This window comes from Chrysoperla carnea, chromosome 2, assembly GCF_905475395.1.
Source record: "Chrysoperla carnea chromosome 2, inChrCarn1.1, whole genome shotgun sequence".
Classification (NCBI taxonomy): Eukaryota; Metazoa; Arthropoda; class Insecta; order Neuroptera; family Chrysopidae; genus Chrysoperla; species Chrysoperla carnea.
This window is the reverse complement of record NC_058338.1, coordinates 56,883,983-56,910,115: the sequence shown is the minus strand read 5'-3', so window position 1 is coordinate 56,910,115 and position 26,133 is coordinate 56,883,983. Positions and strand designations below refer to the sequence as shown.

The window sequence follows — 26,133 nt, the reverse complement described above, 5'->3', positions numbered from 1 at the left end:
ACATCGTTGATGAATTAACTGGAGATAAAGTGTCCAAATTGCGAAAACTTTCCAGAATGTTTCGTGATGTTCTAGAAGGTTCCAAAATGTTCGAATGTCAAAAGAGATCAGCAGATTCCATAATGTTTCGGAATATATAGTTGTATAATTTTTGAAGATTTCGTTTTTAATTCACATTCGATAGGAATTATGTGCCAAGTATTATGCATGACTATATGTAATTCGTGACTCATTATTTATGTATGCAAAAGTATATTCGTTTGGAAGTGGATGACTTTCAACAAAATGATGAAATTCTCATGTGTAGTTTTGTTTGTCATTACCATTTAGATACGATTCATATTTTCCTATACATTTATTGTCATCTTTTATTGTCAACAGTATCAGCCAAGTTTTTAAATAGAGAACACAAATTAATATATAAATGAATGAATAATTCACATAATCATAAATTCGAAGGATATCAATGAAATTGTCTCTAGATGCTTCACAAATTGAGAACGTAATTTTTTGCCCAATTAATTTTAGATTTGCTACAAGTAGATTATTATTTAAGTACATTCAAATATCCGGGAGTTCTATTTTCGAACTGCAAGTTGCTCCTCAAGGAAGATATCTTAAAAACGGCCAATCTTAGATGGAGGGAGGAACGCACTTGTGGTACTACAAGACAGATATGGTCTGAGTACAATCGCAGGCGTTCCGAAGATCTTATATCACTTCCAAGGGCCGCTGTTCGCAAAGTTGTTGCAGCTATCACAAGACACTGGTTGGGCGGCCTGGGCCTGGCAGTGCAGGAGCGACGACTACTGCAGGAGCTGCCACAGTGGTGAGGAGGAGGAGACAATGTCTCATCTTCTCTGTCACTGCCCAGCTCTGGCCATTAGGAGATGGAATTACTTGAGCCAGCCTCTCTTTGACGATCCCTCCGACCTAAAGTCCGTCAAGGTCAAAGCTCTCCTGCTGTTTTAAACAGGTCCAAATGAATCATGGAGTAGTAGCCGGGGCTAGGCCAACCCTTTTTCGGTATCACAATGGACCCTATGGCCTAAGTTTGTCCCGCCCCAGGACAACCACTCTAACCTAACCTAACCTAACCTAACATTCATGTATTTTAAAATCCCACCAAACAGAAATGATAGTCTTCCTGTGTATGCGTTACTGATGATGAAACTCGTCGTTTGAACATTTATAGATCAGATGTACAATATATTTTTCTCACATATATTTTGACATAACCATAACATTTATTTGTTGTCAACATTTAAAATGAACCCAATAAAAATAAAAATAACAAAACAAAAAAATATAAAGTCAAAATTACAAAATATAAATTAAATTTTCATGAAAATGGTAGTATGGTGCTACGGAATATATATATTTATTTTATTACCATATAAACATCACTTATTCGCTCGTCATACGTTCGTTCGTTCTGTTCTCTACAATATTGTTTTTAATAATTATCTACTGAATATATTATATTTATTATTATTATATCCACATTCACTTCACAATTCAATACATAGATAATTTATTCAAAACTGTACAACAGTTAATTTGATTTTGTAATGAAAATATTATTTTATGTACATTTTAGATCCTAACGAAATGTCCCATACCAGTTTAATATCGTATATGTGAAGATCTCGGAAGGAACCTCGACACTAACTCGGAAATATGTCTTTTAAATTAATAAATAATACTATTAGTTTCATTAATATACTATTAGTTTAAGAGTAAATTTTTAAGAGACCTAAGAAAAAAAATACAAGTCAAATTTATACAAAAATTTAAAAACCCCAGAAAGGTTGAGGTGAATCACAGAACACTTTCAATTAAATTACTTTTCAAAAAAAACAAAAAACAATGAAAATCAGCAATGATTCGTCCGTTAAGGAGCTACTATGATACTATAAAAAAACAAAACTTATAGCCTGTTTTTGTTCGGCTGTTAAAAAGAAATATATATGTTGATCAGCTAGTGATTGACAAATTTACGGTACAAATCGTTATATTCAGGTAGTACGAGTACCAAAGCAAGTTTAGACTTGCGGTTGAAATTTTTTGCACCTTATTTTCAACTTTGATGATGAGTTTTGTTATAACTTCATGAATGTAGACGAAAAATGAAATTAATTTTTCGATATCTGCTTTGGTTTTTGAAATATCGAAAAATTAATAATTTTCGATATTTTGGTAATTATTCCAGATATAGAAAAAGTTTAGTCTTACTTTTCGTCATATATTGTCAAGCTGTAAGAAAATTCATCATCAAAATTGCAAATATATATTTTTTTTAATTTTTATATCTTTAGTTTGTCGAGCACAACGGATTATTTTATGTTTTAAATTATTTTTTAGGTTTTAACTTTAAATAAAATAGTTTTTTTTTAATTTCTACGGACTAGTTTTGGAGAAATCTACGAAAAAATATCACATCATCCATCTACCCTTTTCCCATAAGTCCAACCAATGATAAATATGCCTACTTTTGCAATAATGTATTTACTGAAACAATCGGGCAATCCACCCCCCCTAAAATTTTCAGGATTGATTTAGACTTTTAATTAATTTATATAACAAAAAATCAAGCTTTTATTCCAACATTGCCCTGTCGCTCGTACATCCTTAAATAGCATACCATATAAAAAATACAAACAAACTGACCAAACTATAAAAACACTTAAAATATTAATTATCATTCAAAAAAACCATTAAAATTAACAAAATTCTTAGAATATACAGAAAAATATATTAAATAAAAATGCACCTATTTTCCAAGAACCAACAATACGTACAAAGTTTTCTAGTTAAGTAAAAAATAAATCGTTTCCAAAAAATCATTTGAACAAAAACAAAATAATCACAAAATTCCACAATATATTAATTCAATGCCAAATAAAATTTTAATAGAAATATTATTATTTCTATTTAATATGTTATTTTCATGTTCGAATAAAATTTCATTTACTGTAACATCCGGATGATTTATTAGAAATAGGCAATTAATTTAAAAAAAAAAAAAAAAAGATATTAATATTTTTATTTCGAAAAATAAATAGATTGAAAAAAATCTACACTAATGACATCGACAGTGAAATGTAACGAATGAATACTTTTATGACATGTGTCAAAACCGTCTAGAAAAATACATGTCATATGATGCTTTTTATGAAGTGTAGTGTAATACAAAAGCTATCCGAAAAAAAATTTCATGTACGCCGATAAATTGCAAGATAATATTCTTTAGAATGTGTTTTAGTTGCAGTTACGTTCCTAATAAGTCCACACAATATGATGCAATCGAGTCTTTTTTATTTGCATTTCTTAAAGGTACCCATTTTTTATCTGCAACAAGGTTCCAAGTAAACTAATAATTAGTAATAAGCTGCACACAACAGAAACCATGTTGAGTATAAAAAAAAATGGTTATAAAAGATGGCTATGACCTAGTTGCAATTTTCTGAATATTTTAAAATAATTTGATTTTAGTACTAGTAAATTTACAATGATCGGAAAAAAAGAAACGAAAAAAAAAAGAAAAAGTACGTATATCCATTTTTATCCATCCATTATATAATATGGCATACCGACAACACCCTCACAAATGTCATACTAATAAACTTATTATATATTTTGTATCTAACTACTAATTATAACATCCGGAAGAAGCATTTTAAATATTTTTTTGTTTTAAAGAAGTTCAGTAAGTATGAATTATAATAAAACTAAAACAGTTAACTCACCCGCTTCGCTAGAAAACTGCAATTTTAAATACAATTGTTATTATGTTATAAAATTACCCTTCATTTACCACTACGTATTCCCGCTAAATTCGCTGAATTGTATTACTCGCTGATATTGTAGCTTTCTATAGGTGTATCCAACGTATACCTATATTAATGTATCCCAAACTTTCAACCACTTTTTCAGCTTCAGAGTTAAATTTTCAAAAATCCTTTCCTTAGGATCCCTTATAGTGCGGTGATATACCAGTCAGTAATTTAATAGCATTCTCACACCCGGCTACACGAGGCGAGCAAGTATGAAACTTAGAAATAGTAGAATACCTAGTGTCCATGATAGAAAAGAAAAAATTTCGTAAATATTTTATGGAACCGTTACTTTTATTAGTTCTGTATCTAATATTCATTCTATAATATTATGACAATTTTATAAATTTTGAAAGCAAAGTTTTTATAACGTGTTTCCTTTAGAAATCTGTTAAAAAGTTCAAGTTTCTATATATTCTGCTTGTGAGAAGAATAATTAAAATTCACGTTTGTAAATATTATAAACGATATGAAGTTTAAAAAACCTTAGTAACTTGACATTATAAGAAACGTTAATCTATATTTATCCACAAAATATTTACATGGATTTTCCATATACAAAATTACCTTCCCCTTTTAATCCCTTCTTAGCGCAAACTTACGTCATTTATGAAGCGTGCGCACAAAATTTTATGCTCCTAGACTTATTGGTTTTAGCTGTGCAATAATCGATCAGTCAGTTTCTTCTTTTATATATAGATTATGAAGCAATTTTAAATATTTTGCTCCAATTTTCAACATTTTTTGTTTTATAAAGATACATACACTAAATAAAAGATACCATACGCTAATTTGATGACGATCAGTACAAATTAGCAACGAGTAACATACAAAATATGAGTTATTAGAATTGGCTAATTCATACCGATGATAACTATTTGGTAGTAAATGGAACTTGTTATTGTGCCTGGGGCACGAAACCAAAACAAAAATAATTTGACTATTTTTATCATTCACGCTTAGAATTTTATCATGTTACTTGGTGTTGTACTTCGCCTTAGTCTATCAATAATTGCATCAAAACTACAACGCCAAGACCGCTCAGTTACCAAGACTAACTCTTCGATAAAATACGTAAAACCGAAAGAGTATTTATTTGATTCCCATTTTAATAACTGTAATAGCTGTGTGTAACAACCACTGTGGATGAAGAATTATGTGATTGGTTGTAGTAGCTGTACATGTGGAAAACAGTAAATATAATTGCTCAGTTTATTTCTGCTTCTCATTTATTTCAAAAGTCTAAGTGAAAGTCACTCATATATACCATGATCTACATCAACCCATCACAATTACTTAAATTAATTTTTGTTGTGACGGCCGCGTTGGTTGATACTCTTTACCCACTATGTCTACCTGAACCACCCGGCTTTCAGTCGTGAGAAAAATTAACTACGGTTACTGCAATATTGTTGGCTGTTCTTCTATTTTTTATAGATTTAATGAAACGAAAGAAGAATTCTGGAACGATTTGTATTGATTTGCTTGGCCATGAAAATTAAAATAATAATTAACTTTGGAATAATTTCAAAAATAAATAAAAATATATTCTTGTGGTTGTGAAACTCCTTTATTTTTAATAATGTAATCTTTTCTAAAATAACAAATTAAAAATAACAATATAGTCGTTAGTTAAAAAGTGCATGTACAATTTTTGAGTGTAGAATGATTTGTGAGCACGTGTGTCAAATTTCAAACTGACATATTTATAGTCTGTCTTCAAAACCTAAAAACAAAAAAAAAAAACTACACATTTTTTTTAAAAAACAAGTGACTTATATTATTTATGTTAAAACAGAGACAAATTATTATATTTATTATACTACAGTGATACCCACCCGCTTCGGTGGGTTTTAAAGTAAAGATTGATAAAGATTGCTCTCGATTATCCCCTTTCTATAACAATCGAAATAATGGCAAGGATTGGTCTGCACAGGCAAAATATATGTATGGTTTTCTTTTTTTTTAAATGTATAATAGTCGTAATTATCCATTGAGTATATTAGAAAAGATGGCCGTGAAATATTTTATATTGACTATTTTTACAGAAATCAGTAATTTATGGTGATGTCAAATGACTACTTTTACAGAAATCTGTAATTTATGGCAATGTCAAATTAAATTAATTTTTAAATTTATTTTTTTTTTTTTATTAATATATCTTTATAAATTATATCTCGTGTGTTATTCTGGTATATCAGCTATATTGCTTTATAGTTTCATTAAAAACCATTCGCTAGTTTAAGGGTGAAAGCGTAAGAAACAAACAAACAAACAAACAAACATGCTTACTTTCGCATTTATAATACATAGAGATAGAGATATGCGTGTAGCTAATATGTTTACATTCTCCAATCGTTGTAACGCGGTCTTATAACAAATATACCACGGTCTCATGGTTAGTGTTTATTCTTTCTTTCTCAATATTTCCAACTTAAAAAATGATGAATTACCTATGATTGATTATAACATGTTTTTATTTAATTTTTTTTTTTATGAAAAAGTCAACTAAAGAAAATTGAGTTGATTTGAACCGTTTACTTTACATGTCAGATAATTTTAATTGATTGAAGAAGGGATAAACTGTTTGCTGTTCAATTTAGAAGAGTTTTCACATAAGTTTATAAATACAAAAACAAAATGATAAAATTATTGTTATCTTAAAAGTTGTTTGCTTTAAGTTTTATAATGCTGCAACTATTTGAAATATCACTGACAACCATTGTTTTCGTTCAATAACAAAAGAAGAAATTACACAGCACATACACCCAATTTTTGAGTACAGTTATAAATGAAATTCATTTTCATAAAATATTAAAGATTTAAGTATACGTGGTTTCTCAACAGTGTGGTTTCTCAAAAAAATGAAAAATACCACACCCGACATATTTTTTGATGGAAAATAAAATGAGAAGAGACCTTGGATTTGACCTTAAACATAACCTCAAAACTACAGCGAACCAAAAATCGAATTTTAAAATGGGATCTCTCACTTTTAATATCAAATTTGAAAAGATCGAAGCAACGATGACTTTGGATTTGACCTTGATTTATTAAATGGGAATCCCTATTTTTTATTGCGTATTTAGAAAAAGCAAAATATTTTACGCTCAAATATGACTTTGACAAATGCCCTTCATTCCAAGGTTAATGATTTTATTTCATAGGAAACTCTTAGGCAAGAGGAACAATCCTGACGAGATCTTCATGGAGTTTCTAAACTTTTGGGACACTTTGTATAGTGCTAAATTAAAAATTCAAAGAAAACTCGAACATAAAGTTGTTATTTGAAAGATCAAGTTCGTTAATGAGAAAAATTGTCAGATAAACATGGGGAGGGAGTGTGCTTTTTTTGATGAATTTTAAGCAAATAGTACTCTTGTGATTTTTTTCTAGGCGCTTAGTTTTCGATATAAAAATACTTGGAAAATTAAGAAAGCGTAAATTTTCAAGTAAAACAACAGACATTCAGAATTTTCATAGATATAAAGTTTTTAATCATAGTTAACCCACATACGAATTTCTAGAGATATATTTGTCACTTACAGTGTAGAATAATGAACACCCAGCTTACATGTAATTCTTGGAATGTCTATGGTTTGTTGAACTTAATGCTCGTCCTGATCACATAATATTTCCATGAATATTGATTATGTTATTGAATAATATTTTAACAATAATTATATACATTTCATCTAATCAATTCTTTTCATCTTCAACTGCAGCTGCTTAATATAAGAGCTCTGTGTGTGAATACACCTCTGGGTATGTAACATAGTACTTACTATCTATCTTTGAACAGATATATATTATTTATTCAAATCATACTCTATGGTTTATTCTAAAATTACAATCAGTACAATATTTACTATCATAGTACCTATATTTAATATACCCATGATTTCCTCAACTTTTGCTTGAGTTATTTATAGCAAGCAGTAACTCAAAATAAAGATACTTTTTAGAATCAAAAATATTTATATATGTTTCGCATAATGAGATATCTTGGTTTTGATATGCCAATGATATAATTGGTTTTAAACTTTCTGACTTACCCTCCGAAAGGAAATTCCCAAAATCAAATCTCGATTGTTTATACTATAGGCCCGTGATTCAGCCACTAAATTCTATTGATTACCACATTCAACTTTTGCCGTCAAGTTTATCAGAGAAAGTTAGTTGTGGCAGTTGGACCCTCCGATATATGTATACAGTAGTGATCTTATATAATGGTTATTTTTTCATCTTTGGTTATGGAATTTTAAAAATTGCACATGGATTTAAAGCAGCTACTTTGAAGAAGCCCAAATCGAAAATATAGTATTACTGTTCCTACAATGATAATTTTGATTAATAAACAATTTTAAATGGTGTTGTATCCAAAATTATTTATCAGTGTGAAAAAATACATAGCGGTGTAACATCCCCCCTGTATAGTCGCAGAAACAAAGCAATGGAGTTCGAAAAATATGCAATTTGCTTTTATAATTCCATTTTAAATTAACCGAAAATATACTAAAGTCACGATTCGGTAAATAGTGATGAAAATGATTCCAAATTTTTCAGGCGAGGGTTTTTGGGGTCACTGAGCATGAATATCAATTGGAATCATTTTCATCCCTATTAAGCGAATTGTGAATTTTGTATATTTACGGTTAATTTAAAATGAAGTTATAAATTGCATATTATTTATGCAAATTGCATATTTTTAATTTCTTATAAATATCAGTTAAGGTCACAAAATGTTTTAAGTGTTTTGTTTCTGCGACTTATTTTTTCTATTCACAAAGCTGGATATGAATAAAGTCTTTGGTTCAAGTCAAATAAAAATTACTATTTATATATGTCGAGTCGATTGTTGACGAACTGATAAACGAGGAGCAAAAGCTTTCATCATGCTTTGTGTGCTTAATTTAACTACTAATAAAACACCCTTGTATTAAATGCATTTACAAGCTTTATAGGTACGAATGCCATATGATAGATATAATAAGTATGCATATGGGTATACTAAACTAATAAAAGACACATATATAGAAACTATGCAATACGATTAGACACTTGATAATTTGTTGAATAATTTATAAACAAATTTATTACACAATTCTGCAGATTGCAATATCCAGGCACTATAACGTAAGTTCTTTCCAATCGCATTCAAGTACTAGAAGTAATAAGGAAAATATTCGCATTAGAAATAAATCCTAGTTCTCATTACTGTATCAAAATTGAAATGGGTTCGTACGTTCAAATAAATTCAACAATGTTATACTTGAATCTGATTTAAGGTTCACGGTATAAAGAAGTTTTGGTGTGGGTCAAAAAATCCAAAATCGAAATTTTTAAAATGTCTTTAAATTTCATAATCAGGACAATGTATTAACTCCACTTTTTTATTTCCGCCTGTATTTTCATTCGTTCGTAGACATTTTTTAGTTCGTAGACAGCCTGCTCATTTCTTGTGAATGGCATGCTATAACGATCTCGTACTAACACCAATCGTAGCGATATCACATTTAGACGTGCCGAAAAGGTGACCAATAGTATTCGTAAATGTTGGGAGCAGGAGAAAAATTAACTTTTTTGTTAATATTAAAAAAGGTTAAATTTTAATAATTTGTAAAGATGAAGAAGGTTGGTCATTCAAACAATTTGTGCCTTGATCGTTTTTTCTGTAAAAGTAATGTTTGTAGAAATACTAGCTTAATAACTGCTCGCTTCGTAAAGATTGTTAAAGACCATCGCGTTATTGTTTTACATTTCCTATTTTTACAGAAATTTTTAATTTATGGTTCAAAATGATGCTTATAGATCACGCAGTCAAATGTCAGATTTAATTTAATTTTCTTTAATATATCTTTATAAATTATAGCTCATGTGTTATTCTGATGTATGAACTTTATATTGTTGTAAGGTTTTATTCAAATCCAGTAGTTTTTGTGTGAAAACGTTACACATAAACAAACAAACAAACAATCCAACAATCAAACATCCTTACTTTCACATTTATGAATTTATGTAATATAAGAAATAGTTTTGAAAGTCCCAGTACTTCTTGAATATACTTCTTGAGCGTGTTTCTAACCAGAATTTCTTGCCCTGTACTTTTCACCTTAATTAAACAAAAATTAAATACTTAAATAATATTGCGTTTAACAAGCGTTAGGGCAGCTACGGAAATATATTTTTATCATCTGCCCAAAGACCCATTAAAAGCATATTTAATTTTTTTTCTTATTAATATTCTAGAAAATTGATTGTATTGTTCTAATTTGATCATTGTTGACAAAATCTCAAATTGAACCATAAACAAGACAGATCAGTGATGAAAACGCAAAATCATCTTGGTACAATGCTACTTTGAACAAACTATAGTTTAAACACGAGTGAAAATATGCCAATACCGAGATTTTTTAAACTTTTGAAATGTCGTAGTTGGTGAAGTTCTGCGTCGAAACCGTTAAAATTTCAGGTATATGTTGTGAAGAACGAAGCAAAATATATGGGAATAAAGCAAAAATGTAAATGAAAGAAATATATTTCTACTAGAACTCGTATATTCTAAAATGATTTTCTACTGCAGACCACTTTTTTGCAATCTGTTTTACTTTTTGTTCAAAATGCATAAATCATTTTAAAAACAGACTTTAATAATAAAATATTGAAAGCATTTGTATAGAATGAATAGACGTTGATAATTCATGAATGAAATATGATGTTTAGAATGAAATATAAAAAAAAAAAATCAATAGCTTATGTTATCATCATGCATTGTGGTAAGTTTGTGGATTATGTTAAACATTTCATTATGAATAATCATTAAAGTAATCATTACAAAATATTAACTTTATTGTTTTAAACTTATATTGCCAACATACCGTGGTTTTTACACAATAAAACAACTATATACAAAACGCCTTTAATATCTTTATTCCTTAGATACAGGGTGACTTTAAAAAAAGTTTCCACTTCGATATTTGGACGGAAGACATTTATGGGCAACTCAATTTGTTTAAATGAAACTACGTATTACTTCTTGCAGATTCTTATTCTTTGTCTCAAGTAGTTTTTATTTGACAATTTTTCCCTCTAGACCTCGATTTACAAGTATTTTCAACTTAAAAATTTCCCACAAAGAAAATTTATTCACAATTATCAAATCCAATTGCTATTTCTTGCGACAAAAATAAAAATCTGCTATTGAAAATAAATAGTTTCATTTAAAAAAATGTTGACCCATTTTATATTAAGGCATTGCGTAAAAAAAATGACAAACAAATATAATGAATGTATTTTCATTCTTCTTACAAATGGGCAGATACTTGTTTTTGCTTGGCTTCTTTTTCTCAACTTGAATTTCTCCTTAGTAAAGTATAAAATAAAGATAGTACGAGCACCAAGGCAATTTTAGGCAAACGGTTTATTTGTACCTTATTTTCAATTTTGATTTCAATGTATTTTGTTTAAATTCATGAACGTAGACGAAAAATAAGAATAAAAGTTTTCGATATCTGCCTTGGTTTTCGAAATATTATAAACTAAATAATTAATCAAAATCAATTTTCGATATTTTAAAAATTACTCCAGATAACTAAAGTTAAATTTCCACCGAATAGTTTTGGATATATCTATGAAAACATATCATCCATCTACCGTTTTTCCATAAGGCCAATGTTAACTATGCCTACTTTTAAAGTAATTTATTTATTTAAATAATTCGAAAACCTCCCCTAGAATTTTCATAACTAATTTAGACTTAGCCCAACTATATCGCGCCAAGCGAGCTGTAGTCTTTGTGAAAAGCAGGTCAAGATAGCCTAATCGCGGCATAATGCATATATTCCCCCATGAGGCGATGTTTGACTAAATAGTTGGAACTTTCTAGGGAACTAGACGGAAAACGGTTAAGCTTAAAGGTATATGTTTTGTCAATTTGTCGAGCGGATGGTTTAGGCACCGTCCTGTAATTTAAATGAATATGAATATAGAGTGAATATGTAGCAAATTTCGTATAATGTCCCAACTCAACTTTTTGTCTTCGTGTCATTTGAATCTTTTGATACCTTCAATGTGAACAACTTGTATAACTTAACATCGCGTCATTTGTATGTATTGTGCTCTATATAACATATCCGACACAATAGGAAATTAAATTCAGTTAACATCAAAGTTGTTAAACTTCAAAATTTTGTTACATAATTATTATATTAATTTTTGAAAATTTTGTAACAATATTCACAAAATTAATTTGCTATATTTTGACAGGTCAAATATTGTTTGCTTCTAAAGCAATAATAATAAATCATGACTGAAAATGAACATATAAGTTTGAATGTAATAAAACAAACTGAAATATTAAAAAATTCTTCGGCCAGTGTTTTAAAATATAAAGTATGTTGAAAATATTAAGGTTGGAATTTCATGTTAATGATTGTCAATATTTGCAGGAACGGTACGCTGAAAATCTGGGTATATATTTCTTGAAACATTTCAACAACCGAGAAAAAAAATTTGAAATACCAATTCGAAAATTAGATTGAAGTTTTTGATTTATTGTGTATAATAGTTAAATAATCTCTAAGCTCTCGAAAATCGTTTTCAGGGGCATCATTTCATTTAAGGATAAATTTTGTTGAAACATGTTTAACTTCTTTTCAAATAATAGCAGGATATTACCTAATTCATCAATATCACTGTTGTTTTTAAAGCTGGGGAAAAGAAAAAAGGAAATTAATTATCTTAAAGTGTTCTTTTTATTTGGTGTCCATATTTTTAGTTGGAATTTGGCTGAAGCTACAACTATTGATATCGTTTTAAGTTGACATTTTACGAAAATAATTAATGTGCTCCTCTATTTGTTTTAGGGTACAAGAAAATTAGAATTTTATCACAAGAAAAAAGGAGTAGAAGTTGTGACTACAGGGTAAAGCACAACTTTCAGTGATTTAACTTTGCATCGTCTGAAAAGTATTGGAACATGTTTGAGCAAAATGATTTCTTTACTGTATTATTTATATTTACTACACCAAAAAGGGGCTGGTCTTCTTAATTAACAATCAAATAAACCTTTAAAAAAAATTGAGGTAAAGGTCAATAGCCTTTCAATTATGATTGTTGCAAAATTGGTCACATGTAATTATTGTAACAACAACTGTAATAAACTTTCTCCCCATTTCTTCTTTACCACCCTACATTACCTTTCGATATAAATATGAACACAAAAATCAACCCCTTTTTTTGATATTTTTGCATTGTCTGTATAATTCGTTTCGTATACTCATTTGAATAAAAATCATATTCTGTAAATCGGATTTAATGTACGGGTATCAAACACAAATATTTTCACCCAAAAATTTTTACATTTTGTATGCATTATAATAAACGCAAAGGCCACAAAGATATCTTACAGGAAGATATATATTACAAACCACTAAGATACCTCTTCTTGTAGAAAACACACTTTAAAAAAAAATAAGATAGACATGAAACTGCTTTCGTTTTCATCTCTATTAATGATCTATATTTTATTAAATTTATTATCAAGAAAGTTGTATTTAAATAGAATAGACAGAATATTTCATTCTATCAAAGTTACCGAAATTACCAAGTTATAACTTCTGTAAGCTGCAGTAATTATCCTTTGTGTATTCAAATTCATACCTGAAATCAAGGCGAGATAGTATAATATTGTATTTTTACCAGATTTACTTTTAAAAATTGTAAAATTTGTATGTGAAGTTAAAAATAAAAGTCAGAAATAAAATTATTACTAGCTGTAGGAGGTAAACAATTGAAAAAAAATAATTGATTGAGTTAATTATTGAAACCATGTACAGAAAGTGTTGATTACGCAATCGTTGGTTTTTACATCATTTAAGTAATAAAACATAGTCACTCTTACATAGCCGCAATACATACATACATGTCACACACACGTATTTGACATTCCTATATAATAAACTTTTGTTCTATTTCGAACGGTTTATAAGATGGGTCCAACGGACTCAAGACCCAATTGACCTATGCTCATTTACAAACTCGACCTCACTTTTACGTCTACACTTTCGTTTTTGATTATCGCGTTTAAAGACAAACAGACAAACATACAGGCAAATAACCGAAAATGAACTAATTAACAGATTTTATAAACACCTATACCAAACTTTTAATTGTATGATCAATATTTTTAAGCGTTAGAAACTTGGGACTAATCTTAGTATACCTTGTTATATTTCACAAAAATCGATGTTTTTGATTTCAATATGATTCAAAGTCTAAATCATCGCTTTAGAATTTTTAATGATGTAAGAGCGCCGGGGAAATTTTGGCTAAAAGCTTGATTTTTTTATATGAAGTTGGAAAAGGTCTAAATCAATTCTGAAAATTTAAGGGGTGGAAGGGTGTTTGCCCGATTATTTAAATAAATAAATGACTTCAAAAGTAGGCATATTTACAATTGGTCTTAGGGGAAACCAGTAGATGGATGATATGATATCTTCCCATAGATTTCTCCGAAACTAGCCGGTGGAAACAAATTGAAAACAAACAAAAAAACCGTTGGGTCCGTCTAATTAATAATGTATGAGTACGGTAGCGGGAAAAGTGAATATTTTTTTTAAATTTTGATAGTAAATTATGTTAAAACTTAACAATATAAGACGAAAAGAAAGAATAAAACTTTTTGATATCTGAAGTAATTTTCAAGACATCGAAAATTGAAATATTTGTTTAATTATTTAGCTTTCGACATTTCGAAAACCAATCAAGATATCGAAAAATTTGATTTTTACTTTTCGTCTTCATTCATGAAGTTAAAACCAAATTAATCATCCAAGTTGAAAATAAAAAATAAATAATTTCAACCCCAAGTCTAAAATTGCCTTGGCGCTCGTACGACCTTAATTACTGACTTATTAAAATAACTAATCAAATTAAAATTGAAAAACTTTAAGTGAATGCTTACCGTACAATGCTAGGTAGTCAAAGTGAATAGGACAGGTGGTGTACATAGTCGTGGGTTTATATGTTTTATAATAACCTACAAATGTAAACAAACACTCTTCAGTTTAGAAGCGAGTGCCTCACATTCAGGTAATGTATGCATATGTTTATATGTTTATGTATTATGCATATGTACTATATCATGTTTATTATGTATGTATTTGCTTGTCTGTCTGTCAATTTAAATTGCCGAGTAACTAATTATTCACTACATTATTCATTAAATTATTGAAAAAAACATAAACAAACAAACAATAATGTTTTTATAATACAAGCAAATAAAACATACTTCAGGTCAGGCACACGGCAATCTTCTAAATTTATGTAGTAATATATAAATAAAATATTCAATTATATAATTTTAATTTATTTTGTATGTAAACAAATATATTCAAATTTGTAAAAGTAAAGTTTAACAATTAATTAATCATTATTCGATCGATGATTTGAAGACGAAAATTATACATTATAGTCAAGATGACCAGCCCTTTCGAGATATTCAGATAATGAGAACAGAAAATAGAAAGGATTAATTACCGGATTATTAAAAACGGTCCGAAACATAAGACAAGATTTTATTACATTATAAAATTGATATTATTATTGATAGAAATTTATTATTTTTCCCAAATTTTAATTTATATCAGCTATAGATACAAGCATAGCGGTATATTTGGAATCATACAGTAATGAGGAACAGGCTTTAATATTTAGAAGGATATAGTTTGGTAAGGGTGAGTTTAAGCAAAGATTGGCAAGTTACAAAAGTTACTTAAAAAGACATTTTAAATAATATTTGATCAATTTTGAGCAGGGTTGATTTGACCACTTTTGACAATTTCATCCCCGCCAGCTCCATGGCTCCAGGGGTCCCAGAGGGGAGTTCTATCAAACCTAGGACCTTGTTGATATGAACCCTGATACGAAGTTTCACTGCTGTCCCCTAAAAAAATCGTCTGGAATTATGACCAAACTGAACCTATGAGTTTGAGTTTGAATAAAATCGGTTGAAAATTGAAGGCTCCAGCTTAGTAACAGGCATACCCACATACCGATGGGCGCATCATTTTTTAAAAACTACTTTTTTGAAATCAGGGACCCTCAAAACGTGTATTTCCTATATCGCTATATCGCTATATATATATATACAAACAAATTAATGCTATAGACAGTTTTCAATATAGTTTTTTAGATGTTTCAAAACAAAGTTTTTCTCCAAATATCATTCCTGTTTTACTATGTACGTTCATAGGGAGACAGTACTTAAATTTTTAATAATTTGAAATGAACATAAAATTCAAAGACTTTATGTAAATTTTCGAAAATTTTAATAATAATTATTAACATGTAAAAGTTATTCAAATTTGAAACATTCAAAAGTATAGTTGTCGAAGATATTTTTGAGAAATATCGATTTATATTGTACGTAACTTTTTTGTCACATTTTACACGCTTTTGTTAGCTTCATGCCTATGTAGGTATATTAGTATGAAACGGAACTTTGAACATGATATTGACCCCCTTCAAAACGTTGGAATTACTCGAAATTCGGCATACTTATCAAGAACCGGTGACGTTACAATAAGTTTATTATCTTGATCAAGATTTTCAGGATTAACGATATATACATTTATTTGCGCTTCCACCATATTTATACTGAATTTGATAAATGAATAATAAATTAAAAATTAAAAACAAAATAATTGATAGTTTAAAAAAAACTAGAAGTAGAAAATAGTTTCTTTAAATTCAAAAAAACTATTTTATCGTTTTATCGTTAAAAAGCATGGGATGCTTTTTAAGATATTTTATATTTACTTTACTGTTACCAATATATGTCTATAAAACATTTACAATAATTGAAATTTAGCACCCTACGCTTTTTTTCGATAAAATGTTTTTTTTTTATTTAAATAAATTTTACCTTTAAGTTCAGCTAGTAACAAAAGCGTGTTTTTCATTTTGTTGAAACTATTATTTATCAAACTTAAAATCCATCGAAATTAATTCTTCAACAGTATTTTTTATTTATTTCTTAAATCATTCAAAACCATTTAAACTTTTTTTATTTTATGATAATTTTCTTTATTTCTATATTAATATCGTTGACGCATGTACGTTCTTAAAACTCAAGTAATGTTACGGGTGACATTTAAAGTCTCCGTATTCAAGGCTTTATTTCTTGAAGTTTCAGGCTTTTTTTTAATGCATCAACAGAATCAACACATTGAATGTATAGCTTTAAAAATAGAAATTGTAATGTTATATTATTATGTCATTACTAATAGAATTAGCGAGTATTACAATATTTTGTTATTCATGTATATGTTATTTTCGCGTTTGTTGTTATAGTACTCATTAAACAACAAATGGGATCATGTTTGTTTTGTACATTAAATTTATTTTAAAAAAGCTGAATTAAACCTATGTAATCATTTTACATACAAACGTATTAGAGGGTAAGTTGTAGTGGCCAGAATTCGGTGTACTTTGAATCAGAGTGTAGTTTCTCGGCACATAATAATATTTACCGAACAGCATGTTCTGAAATGGAAATATTTTTTGAGAATGAGATAGGCTGATGAATGAATGTCAATGTGGAAAAAAATAATAATTTAAATTTTTTTGAATGTATTTTACAAGCTGCCAATTACATATTGTTATATGATGATTTCTTTGAGGGATTTTTTCTCTGATTTTGTCATTCCAGGCAAAGTCAGCTTCACAATTATCTAGAATGTTTCTATGATCCAGCACATATATCAAATTAATATTTATATTTGTTGAAAACTCTTTTAAGAAAATCAACGGTTCAATGTTACCTTTACGGATGAGTGAGCAGATATAGTGATGTTACCGCAGATTTAAGTGTTCAGTTTTAGACAGTCCAGCACATATATTCATTTTGCATTTATATTTGTTGGAAACTCTTTTAAGGAAATCAACGGTCCAATGTTACCTTTACGGATGAGTGGACAAATATAGTGATGTTACCACAAATTTAAGTGTTAAGTTTTAGACATGCCTCCTTAGGGCCACCACTTCTGAATGATACACGCTTCAGTGATGTCAGTCTAAATGATTGCTGTGAATTTTCAGAATAATGACTACAACCTCTTGTTCTGTCAAGTCCTTGCCATACTCCTGTTGGCTAGTTATTCCTACTGGAAACTTGTTCTAAAGTTGATAAAGGTGAGTATGTAATTTTAGGAAATGAGGATCATCGTAAGATCTGAGCATGATCAACTTGGGTTTTTTGAATGTATTTTACAAGCCGCCAATTACATATTATTTTATAACTTATACTCTGCATAAATTATACTCTTCATTGGTGAATAAGTTAGACATAGGTACCGTTAAATTTTGAAGAGGTAAAGTTTTCAATACGCAAAGATGAAAACATTCTCGTTTATAGAAATATCGATTTGGAATCACAATATTAGGAATCTTCCCTATTTTTCAGTTTGTAGTAGGCTAAGTTTAAAGTTTTAATTTCGGTTAATTATCTTAAAAAATATGACCCATCACCCTGTATGACTGTGCAAAATTTCAAATCGATAGTACTATAAATAACGAAAATATGAGGGTGTCTTCATCTTAAATGCGACACACTTTATATCATTTGCATAGCCAATGATACAAAGTGATATATATGTACTAAATTCTACAATTATATTCTCGCAATTTATGGGTTACTTGTTTTTAAGTATAGGTAAGCGAAGTATACGAGGGAAAAAAGCCCCTTCCATCCCGAGTCTTCAAAATTATTAACATTTGCTGGACGCTCAGGATAGTGGATGTCTGTAAGAGAAACTTGCACGAGTTTCAATGTTTCAATCACATTAATTATAAGATTCTGTTCCTCATAGTGAACAATTTCATGATGATAAGAGCGTTTTCAGGTACAATGGCTGTGTGAGGCTGAAAATTAATGTGTGAAATGTCTTGCTTTATGATATTGTTCAATGGTTCACACGTTTTAATGGTTAGTTATTGAATATCAAAATCTCAAAAAATACATAATATTGTGGAATAACAGTGTTTTAATGAGAGACAGATTCCGAATATTTTAATGCATGACATTAAAAAACTAATGCACGACTCTAGGTACTTCGTCTTCCCCTATACATCAAATTCTCTTAATAATCAGTGTCCGGTGGATACGTTTGTTATAATTTGTGTCATATAAACAACATTCGTTGATTACATGTTATTTAAAGTATTTTAACACAATTGTTAAAAAAGATTCCAAATTTTTTGTTAAATCTCTGTGAATTTACATACTTCTATTTAAGAAACTTCAGATTGATCTAGTCGTCGTTAATATTACAAAAAAAAAGGTAATTGCATTAAAACATCAGGAAATATGTTCGAATGTGTGGGAGACGTGCTAATTGTTTTCATAAATTCAAACTGGCAAATAGTTCCTGATTAAAAAAAACAAATTATTTATAAAATAAATATACATAAACCTGCACTTGGCACGTTTATAGCTATTATGCTTCAGGGATTATTTCGATTTATTTGATTGTCTACAAAGAAATATTTATAAATTTAAAAACTTCCGACTGAAATAAAACCTATCTTTATATGTATAAAAGGAGTCAGTAAATATAATTCAAATAATTTAATTTCCTCTCATCCATTACGAAGTAATCGTTACTTCATATCACTTTTAGAGGACCTTGGAATTGGGATAGTATCTTCATAACGTATCTGATTGGTCTCTCATCTATCTTGTAACATCGCAAATACTTTCCTCCATTCACTTCATACTAGCTTGTCTTATGATCATTTCTTGGAGGGAATTTTTCTCTGATTTTGTCATTTTGGCTTCACAATTATGTAGAATGTCTCTATGATCCAGCACATATATCAAATTTACCCATTATATTTGTTGCAAAACTCTTCTTACGAAATCAACGGTCCGATATTACCTTTACGAATGAGTGGGCAGCTATAGTGATGTTACCGCAAATTTTAGTGTTCAGTTTTAGACATACCTCCTTAGGGTGACCTCTCATGAATGATAGACGCTTCAGTGATGTCAGACGAAATGATTGCTGTGTATTTTCAAAATAATAACTACAACTTCTTGTCCTGCCAAGTCCTTGTCCTACTACTGTTGGCTAGTTATTCCAACTGGGAACTCGTTCTTAAGTTGGGAAAGGTGAGTATGCAATTTTAGGACATTAGGACCATCGTAAGATCTGAACATGATCAACTTGGGTTTTAATCTCTGTTGAAACTAAATAAAGCTTGAGACAGATGGGTAACCGTTGGACCCTATCTAGTTCTCTTTGATAGTTCTCTTACAGAGCTATTCGCCGTACTAGTTGGAAAATTGCGCATAATGACAGTATTTAACCAGTGAACCATTTTGAGATATTGGCCCTTTATTCGCAAATAACCTTTTTTTAAGTGTATAGCGCCAAAGTAGTCTTCCAGGTTTTTTCATAGACAACAAAGAAATTTTTTATCTAGAAGAAAGTCTGGATATTTGAATTTCTCGGATGGACCCCTTATCCCTATTAATTTCTGGAAAGTGAAGTTATAGATATTTTATTTTCTATTTTTTATGGTAGATCATTCAACGCAGATTGTAGTATGCTTAATAGAGTGTTACAAAACTTTTTAAGAGTCCACTATCACATTATTATTTACGTACGTAATTACTTTATCTCTTGAGTATTGTAGTTTGAGTACAATCTCTTTTTGTACAATGAGATGGGATTAAACGAACTTGGGTCATACTTCCGCACAAGGAACGATGTATTTCGAAGCCACACATTATTTTATCTCTCTTCACTAGAGAATTAAACTGGTAAGTTTAACGATTGGCCCATCGATGTTGAACTTATTCAAATCTCTTATTATTCTATCAGGTCTGATGTTGTTGATAGGTTTTTCAATGAGGATAGTCGACTCGAATCTTGCAAGAATGTCTTCTAAACTGCAACGGACCAAGAATTATGTTCTCCTAATAAATAAACCACATTTTCGAAATATCTACTTAATTGGAAAAAATGATTAATGGCCAACAAATTATCACCTCTCAATATGCAAAATATTGTATAACAACAGTGACTATCAAGCAATGTAATAAAGAATTGAACAATAAAACCACTCACGGAAAAATAAACTACTTCAGAATAAGCTGCAGGTCCATAAGAAAAACAAATGAACGATGGTCACAAAGTAGAACGTCCCGAAGCGTTCCTCTTCAGAAATTCACAAACAATAATTCAGAACGGTGATATTATTCCTAAGTAATTTTCTGATCTGAACTACAATTCGACGTCAAAAATATACAAGCAAATTAAATACATTTTAACACAAAATAATTTTATTGGAAACTAAGGATACATGAAACAATATGACAAAATAAATATGTTTTATCTATTAACTTGCGCTCCCACCATCATCATGAAAGGAAAACTTAATAGATGTTTAAAATCGCCAATGTTTTCTATCAAGTCTTTAAAAAAAGTCTCACCCGTTTGAGCGTTTAAAGTTACCGTCTACTGCAAGAAATTTTCGTTTTATTTCATAAAAATTATTTTAAAATTCATTTATTGATAAGAACTAATCGGAATCGTCAATAACTAAATCACTGCAGTTAATTTTCGAAAATTGAAATAACTAGTGATTTAAAATAATTACAAAATAAATTTGAAAATAAATGTATAACATTATCATCTATTTGTCACATAATTTAATATGCTTTTCCAGTAAAATTATCTGTTGTTATAATTAATTAATTAATTGTATTTTTGATTTATAAAACATCCAATGCTGTTTACATAAATAAATTATTTGCATTTTAAACGAAATGTTTTTTTTTCTAAAAACTGGAAACGATGAAGTAATATTCCATTAACAATAAATCTAAAATAAATACCTGGTGGACAAGCACATTCTGCAGCTGTAGGCGATGGCAATTGTGCCTCACGTGCAATCCTTCTATGCAAACGTTGTTCAGCTTCCATTAACATTCGCCGGCTACTTGCAATTTCACGATGAACTCGTTGTTGAAACTGTGATTCAACTTCACGCCGTAAACGTTGTATTAGAACCTGATCATCATTATTCTCCTTTTCCTTTCCATCACTTAGAATTGACGGCGATGTCAAAATTCGTTGTTGTAATTGATCCTCTAAATATTTTACACGCGATTCAAGTAAATTTTCGCGATACAAGATATAAACACTAAGAGTAACACAAATTACACATAGGACACACACGAAAAAATTTATTGACGACGATTGATTTGTTGTATACCCAAATTGATCAACATTTACTGTTGCATACGGCTTTTTGGATTTTTTAAATTTATAATTTTCCATTTCTGTATTCACATTTGGTGTTTTATTCTTATTGTTTACTATAAAACGATCCGATTCCATTTTGGGATTATCAAAAAAATATTTTTATATAAAAATCATCAAACACTTTTCAAAAACAAAAATAAAAATCGAAAAAAACACAAAAAAACATGCACTTTATGTTATCATAAAAAAAACATTATTTTAGGTAGAAAAAAAGATCACTTTCCTTTATGTATTATCAAATGAATATAAAATAAACATTTTCAAAGAAAAATTTTTTGAGAGAAAAAATTTCTTGTTATTGAAACACTGTTTTCGTCGCGTATATAACACGTGATTATAAGGAATGTCTCACAATAAAGTATGACCTCCACTTACAAGAGTTAAATTACAACTAAGGCTTGTTTTAGACTTTTAGAGGGATGATACTCAACAACGTAACATACGCGTCCATATAATATATGTTCTTCTTCTGTTATACAAGAGAGAACATCGGCCATTTCGGTTATGTTCGTATATGTTCGTATATTTTTAAATTATTCTATCTCTGATATATACAAAACTTATAATAGGTGTACTCTCTGAGTTGAGTATATATGTAGTTTTAAATAATAGTCTATAATTAAAATTGCTGAAAGATATTTAATTTTTATTTGAAATCTTAATTGAATTTATATGTTTTTTTTTTTAGTTTTGGTTTTTGGTAGGACACATTTCAGGTGAATACTTTGATGATATGCTGCCTGTAAGGTAAAATAATACTTTCATTTGTATAAATATCATCAGTATCGGTGTTTCTTTTAAAAATAATATACAAATGATACTATCAAATTGTTTATGACAACAGGTCTTTTATGTAAAATATTTTGAAGTTTTTATTTAAATAATATTTTTTAGGTTTTTTTTTCACTTCTATATACATTTGACTTACAATGAAGTTTTTATGATGCTTTGTGTAGAAATTTTGAGGTTTAGTCCAATTTGGATATTTCGAGATTCTTTCATAACCATTATTATTCCTTTGGTTTCGATGTAAAGCACAAGTGGAGTTTTAACCAGATAATTATCTTAAGTATTTCAATTATGGTGGACGCGCAGAGAAAACAGAATTTTTAACAATTTATTTTCTTGGGTGGGCATTATCTGAGCTTCAACGTCTATGTCACAAAAAAGCACAGATTTACTTATGTGCTTTATGTAAATCCATGCGTTTTTTGTTTTTTTTTGACTCGGAGTCTTTATAGACTATTACCCACACTACCTTTCCTTAAACCAATTAGTCCTTCGTGGACTAAGAAAGTGCTTTTGACGTACAGATAGAAAAATCTTCCTAAAAAACTTTATACATAGATTTATTTGGATAATTAGATAAAGAAGATCACCTAATCTTGTCTCTACATGCAACAGTGTCTGCATATAGAGGTTAAATTACTATTCACACCAGATTTTTAATTTTGAATGAACTTGTAAAATATGCCAGAAGATATTATTTTGAATATTATTTCGAAACTGATAATAATTAATTCATTTTTTTGTTGTGATTGAGATTAATCATTCTGATAATGTTCGAAATGATAAGAATTATTTATTTACTGTTAGCCTAGCATTTTATGAGAAACTTCATTTGTGCATACTGTTTTGAACATTTTGATGTACCTAAATCAGAAAATTTGGTGGAAAAGATGCACATACCAAAGGGTGAAAGACACTTTTGGAATATTGTCGATATTAAAGTCCAAAAGCCCGCAATGCCTTTTTATCTAATTCTCAAGTAAATGGCATAAGTACGCTTAGCAATAAGTAAAATAAAGTTTTTAATCGTATTCCGAGAACAAATGTGAAGGGAGTGTTTATTAGATCCGATCAATCACCAAGGTATAGCAGCTAAAATTTCGAAAATATTAGGATTTTCGGTCAAAAGGTTTCATTTTGTTTGCACTTAGAAAGACGGAAACTTTCACATGAATAGAAAATAAACTTGGTGAAATTAATTTTAATCTAATCCAAAAAAAAATTTGGTCCAAATTTATATTTGCATGTTTCAAAATTACGTAATGTTGTTAATTGCAAACAAAACTTCGCACCACCGAACGATAAATTATAGGATTTTGGAAAAAAAATAGACCCGAAAAAAATTTCTATAATAGTGTCCCACAGTTTTGAACGCAAAGGTAGAAACTTCAGAACTCTATCCAACCATCTCGTAATTACAGCAATACTCCCGGTGTACAAAATTTTCGTTCTATTTGTTCGATCAATTTTTTCCGGGTCTTTTTTCCCCATTATATAAATTATATTAATGAGCAAAATTTAGACTCTGTTAAATATGACTAATAAGTATATATTTGTTTTTGAGGATTTTAATGAATAAAGATTTTTACTTTTAACATAATTGTAAACAAGATACGAAGAAAATAAGTGAAAACAAACAATTTACTGAGTTAATTGTTGAAATACCATGTATAGAGACTGTTTATTACTATGAGAGTGCGTATCAAATTACACATACACCATATACATGTCACACATAAACTGATTATCCCATATTAAAACATACCGTTAAATTGTGCCCTCGCGAGTAAACAATGATGTTTACAAGAAAATCTTTTAAACAAAAGTTGTTTATTTTTTAATAAAGAACTTTTTTTATATTAAAACTTTTGTTCTATCTCTTATAGTTTACAAGATGGGTCGTACGGACCCAAGACCCAATTTACCTATGTTGCTCATTTGCGAACTCGATCTCACTATTTAGGTCCTGAGTGCGTTGTAAAAATTTAGCTTGATATCTTTTTTCGTTTTTGAGTTATCGTGTTCACAGATGGACGGACGGACGGACAACCGGAAACGAACTAATTAGATGATTCTATGAACACTTTTACCAAATTTTTTTCGAAGCTTCAATATTTATAAGCGATACAAACTTGGTACTAAATTTAATATATTATGATATATTTCATATATATGTACATGGTATAATAACGAGAAGTATACGAAATATTTTTGTATTAAAATGACACAAGCAATTGATAAAAATATCTATAATGGAAGACAAGTTTCTAGATTAAATTTGAATTAAAAACCAAGGCTAAAGCAAAAAGCCGATGATTTTAAGAAGTTAAAAAAGTTTGTATAAATTTGGAAAAGCAGTTTGCTTTTGATATACAAATTTTTTTGTTTACATTGTATTAATTAAATGAATTTCATACATGTTTGAGAAAAAATTGAGCCATTATATAAATAAAATATAAACATTTTTATGTTGATCAATACATAAAAGATGTTGGATTTGATGTATTTTTATGAACATTTTTACAACAATATGTAATTTCATCGTGATTTATGACTTATTTTGGGTAACCAATAAATACAATAAAAGTATTTGATGGCTAAAGTCCATTTCATTACCTGCTCGTCTTAACAAACCAAATTTAACACAAATATTTAACTTAAACCAATTTAATGGTACTAAAATTTTATAAAGTCATAAAATGTACAAAATTACACAAAATAATTTAAGGTTAAATGGACACTATTATCATATACAAACAAATATATGAATTGTAATATGTTGGCAATCGATAAATAAAATGGAATTTTGAGAAGTTGAATCAGAGTGTGATTTTTAGACTTCGATGAGGTTAGGTTAAAGTGGCTGTGCTAGGGTGGGACACACTTAGACCATAGAGTCCGTTGTGTTACCGAAAAGGGTTGACTTCTCCCCCAGCCACTACTCCATGAACCATTTGGAACTGTTTAAGAATAGCAGGAGTACTTTGACGTCCACGGACTTTAGGTCGGAGAGGTCTTCAAAGAAAGGCGTGCTCAAGTAAGTCCATCTTCTCATGGCAAGAGCAGGGCAGTGGCAGAGATTATGAGACATTGTCTCCTCCTCCTCAACACTGTAACAGTTCCTGCAGTAGTCGTGATACACTGCCAGGCCCAGACGTTCTTTTTAGACTTCAATT

The 26,133-nt window shown here is 29.2% G+C and overlaps 1 protein-coding gene across 11 annotated transcripts in view; it reads right to left on the bottom strand.

Annotated features, from left to right (window-relative positions):
* LOC123294299 (collagen alpha chain CG42342) overlaps positions 1 to 22,256 on the bottom strand; it is a 635,738-nt gene extending 613,482 nt beyond the window's left edge. For all 11 annotated transcript variants that reach the window (XM_044875433.1, XM_044875440.1, XM_044875437.1 and 8 more), the window contains exon 1: positions 21,739 to 22,256. In XM_044875433.1, the coding sequence (XP_044731368.1) occupies positions 21,739 to 22,243 (505 nt within the window). In that variant the 5' untranslated portion in view covers positions 22,244 to 22,256. The remainder of the gene's footprint in view (positions 1 to 21,738) is intronic.
* Positions 22,257 to 26,133: the final 3,877 nt, after the last annotated feature.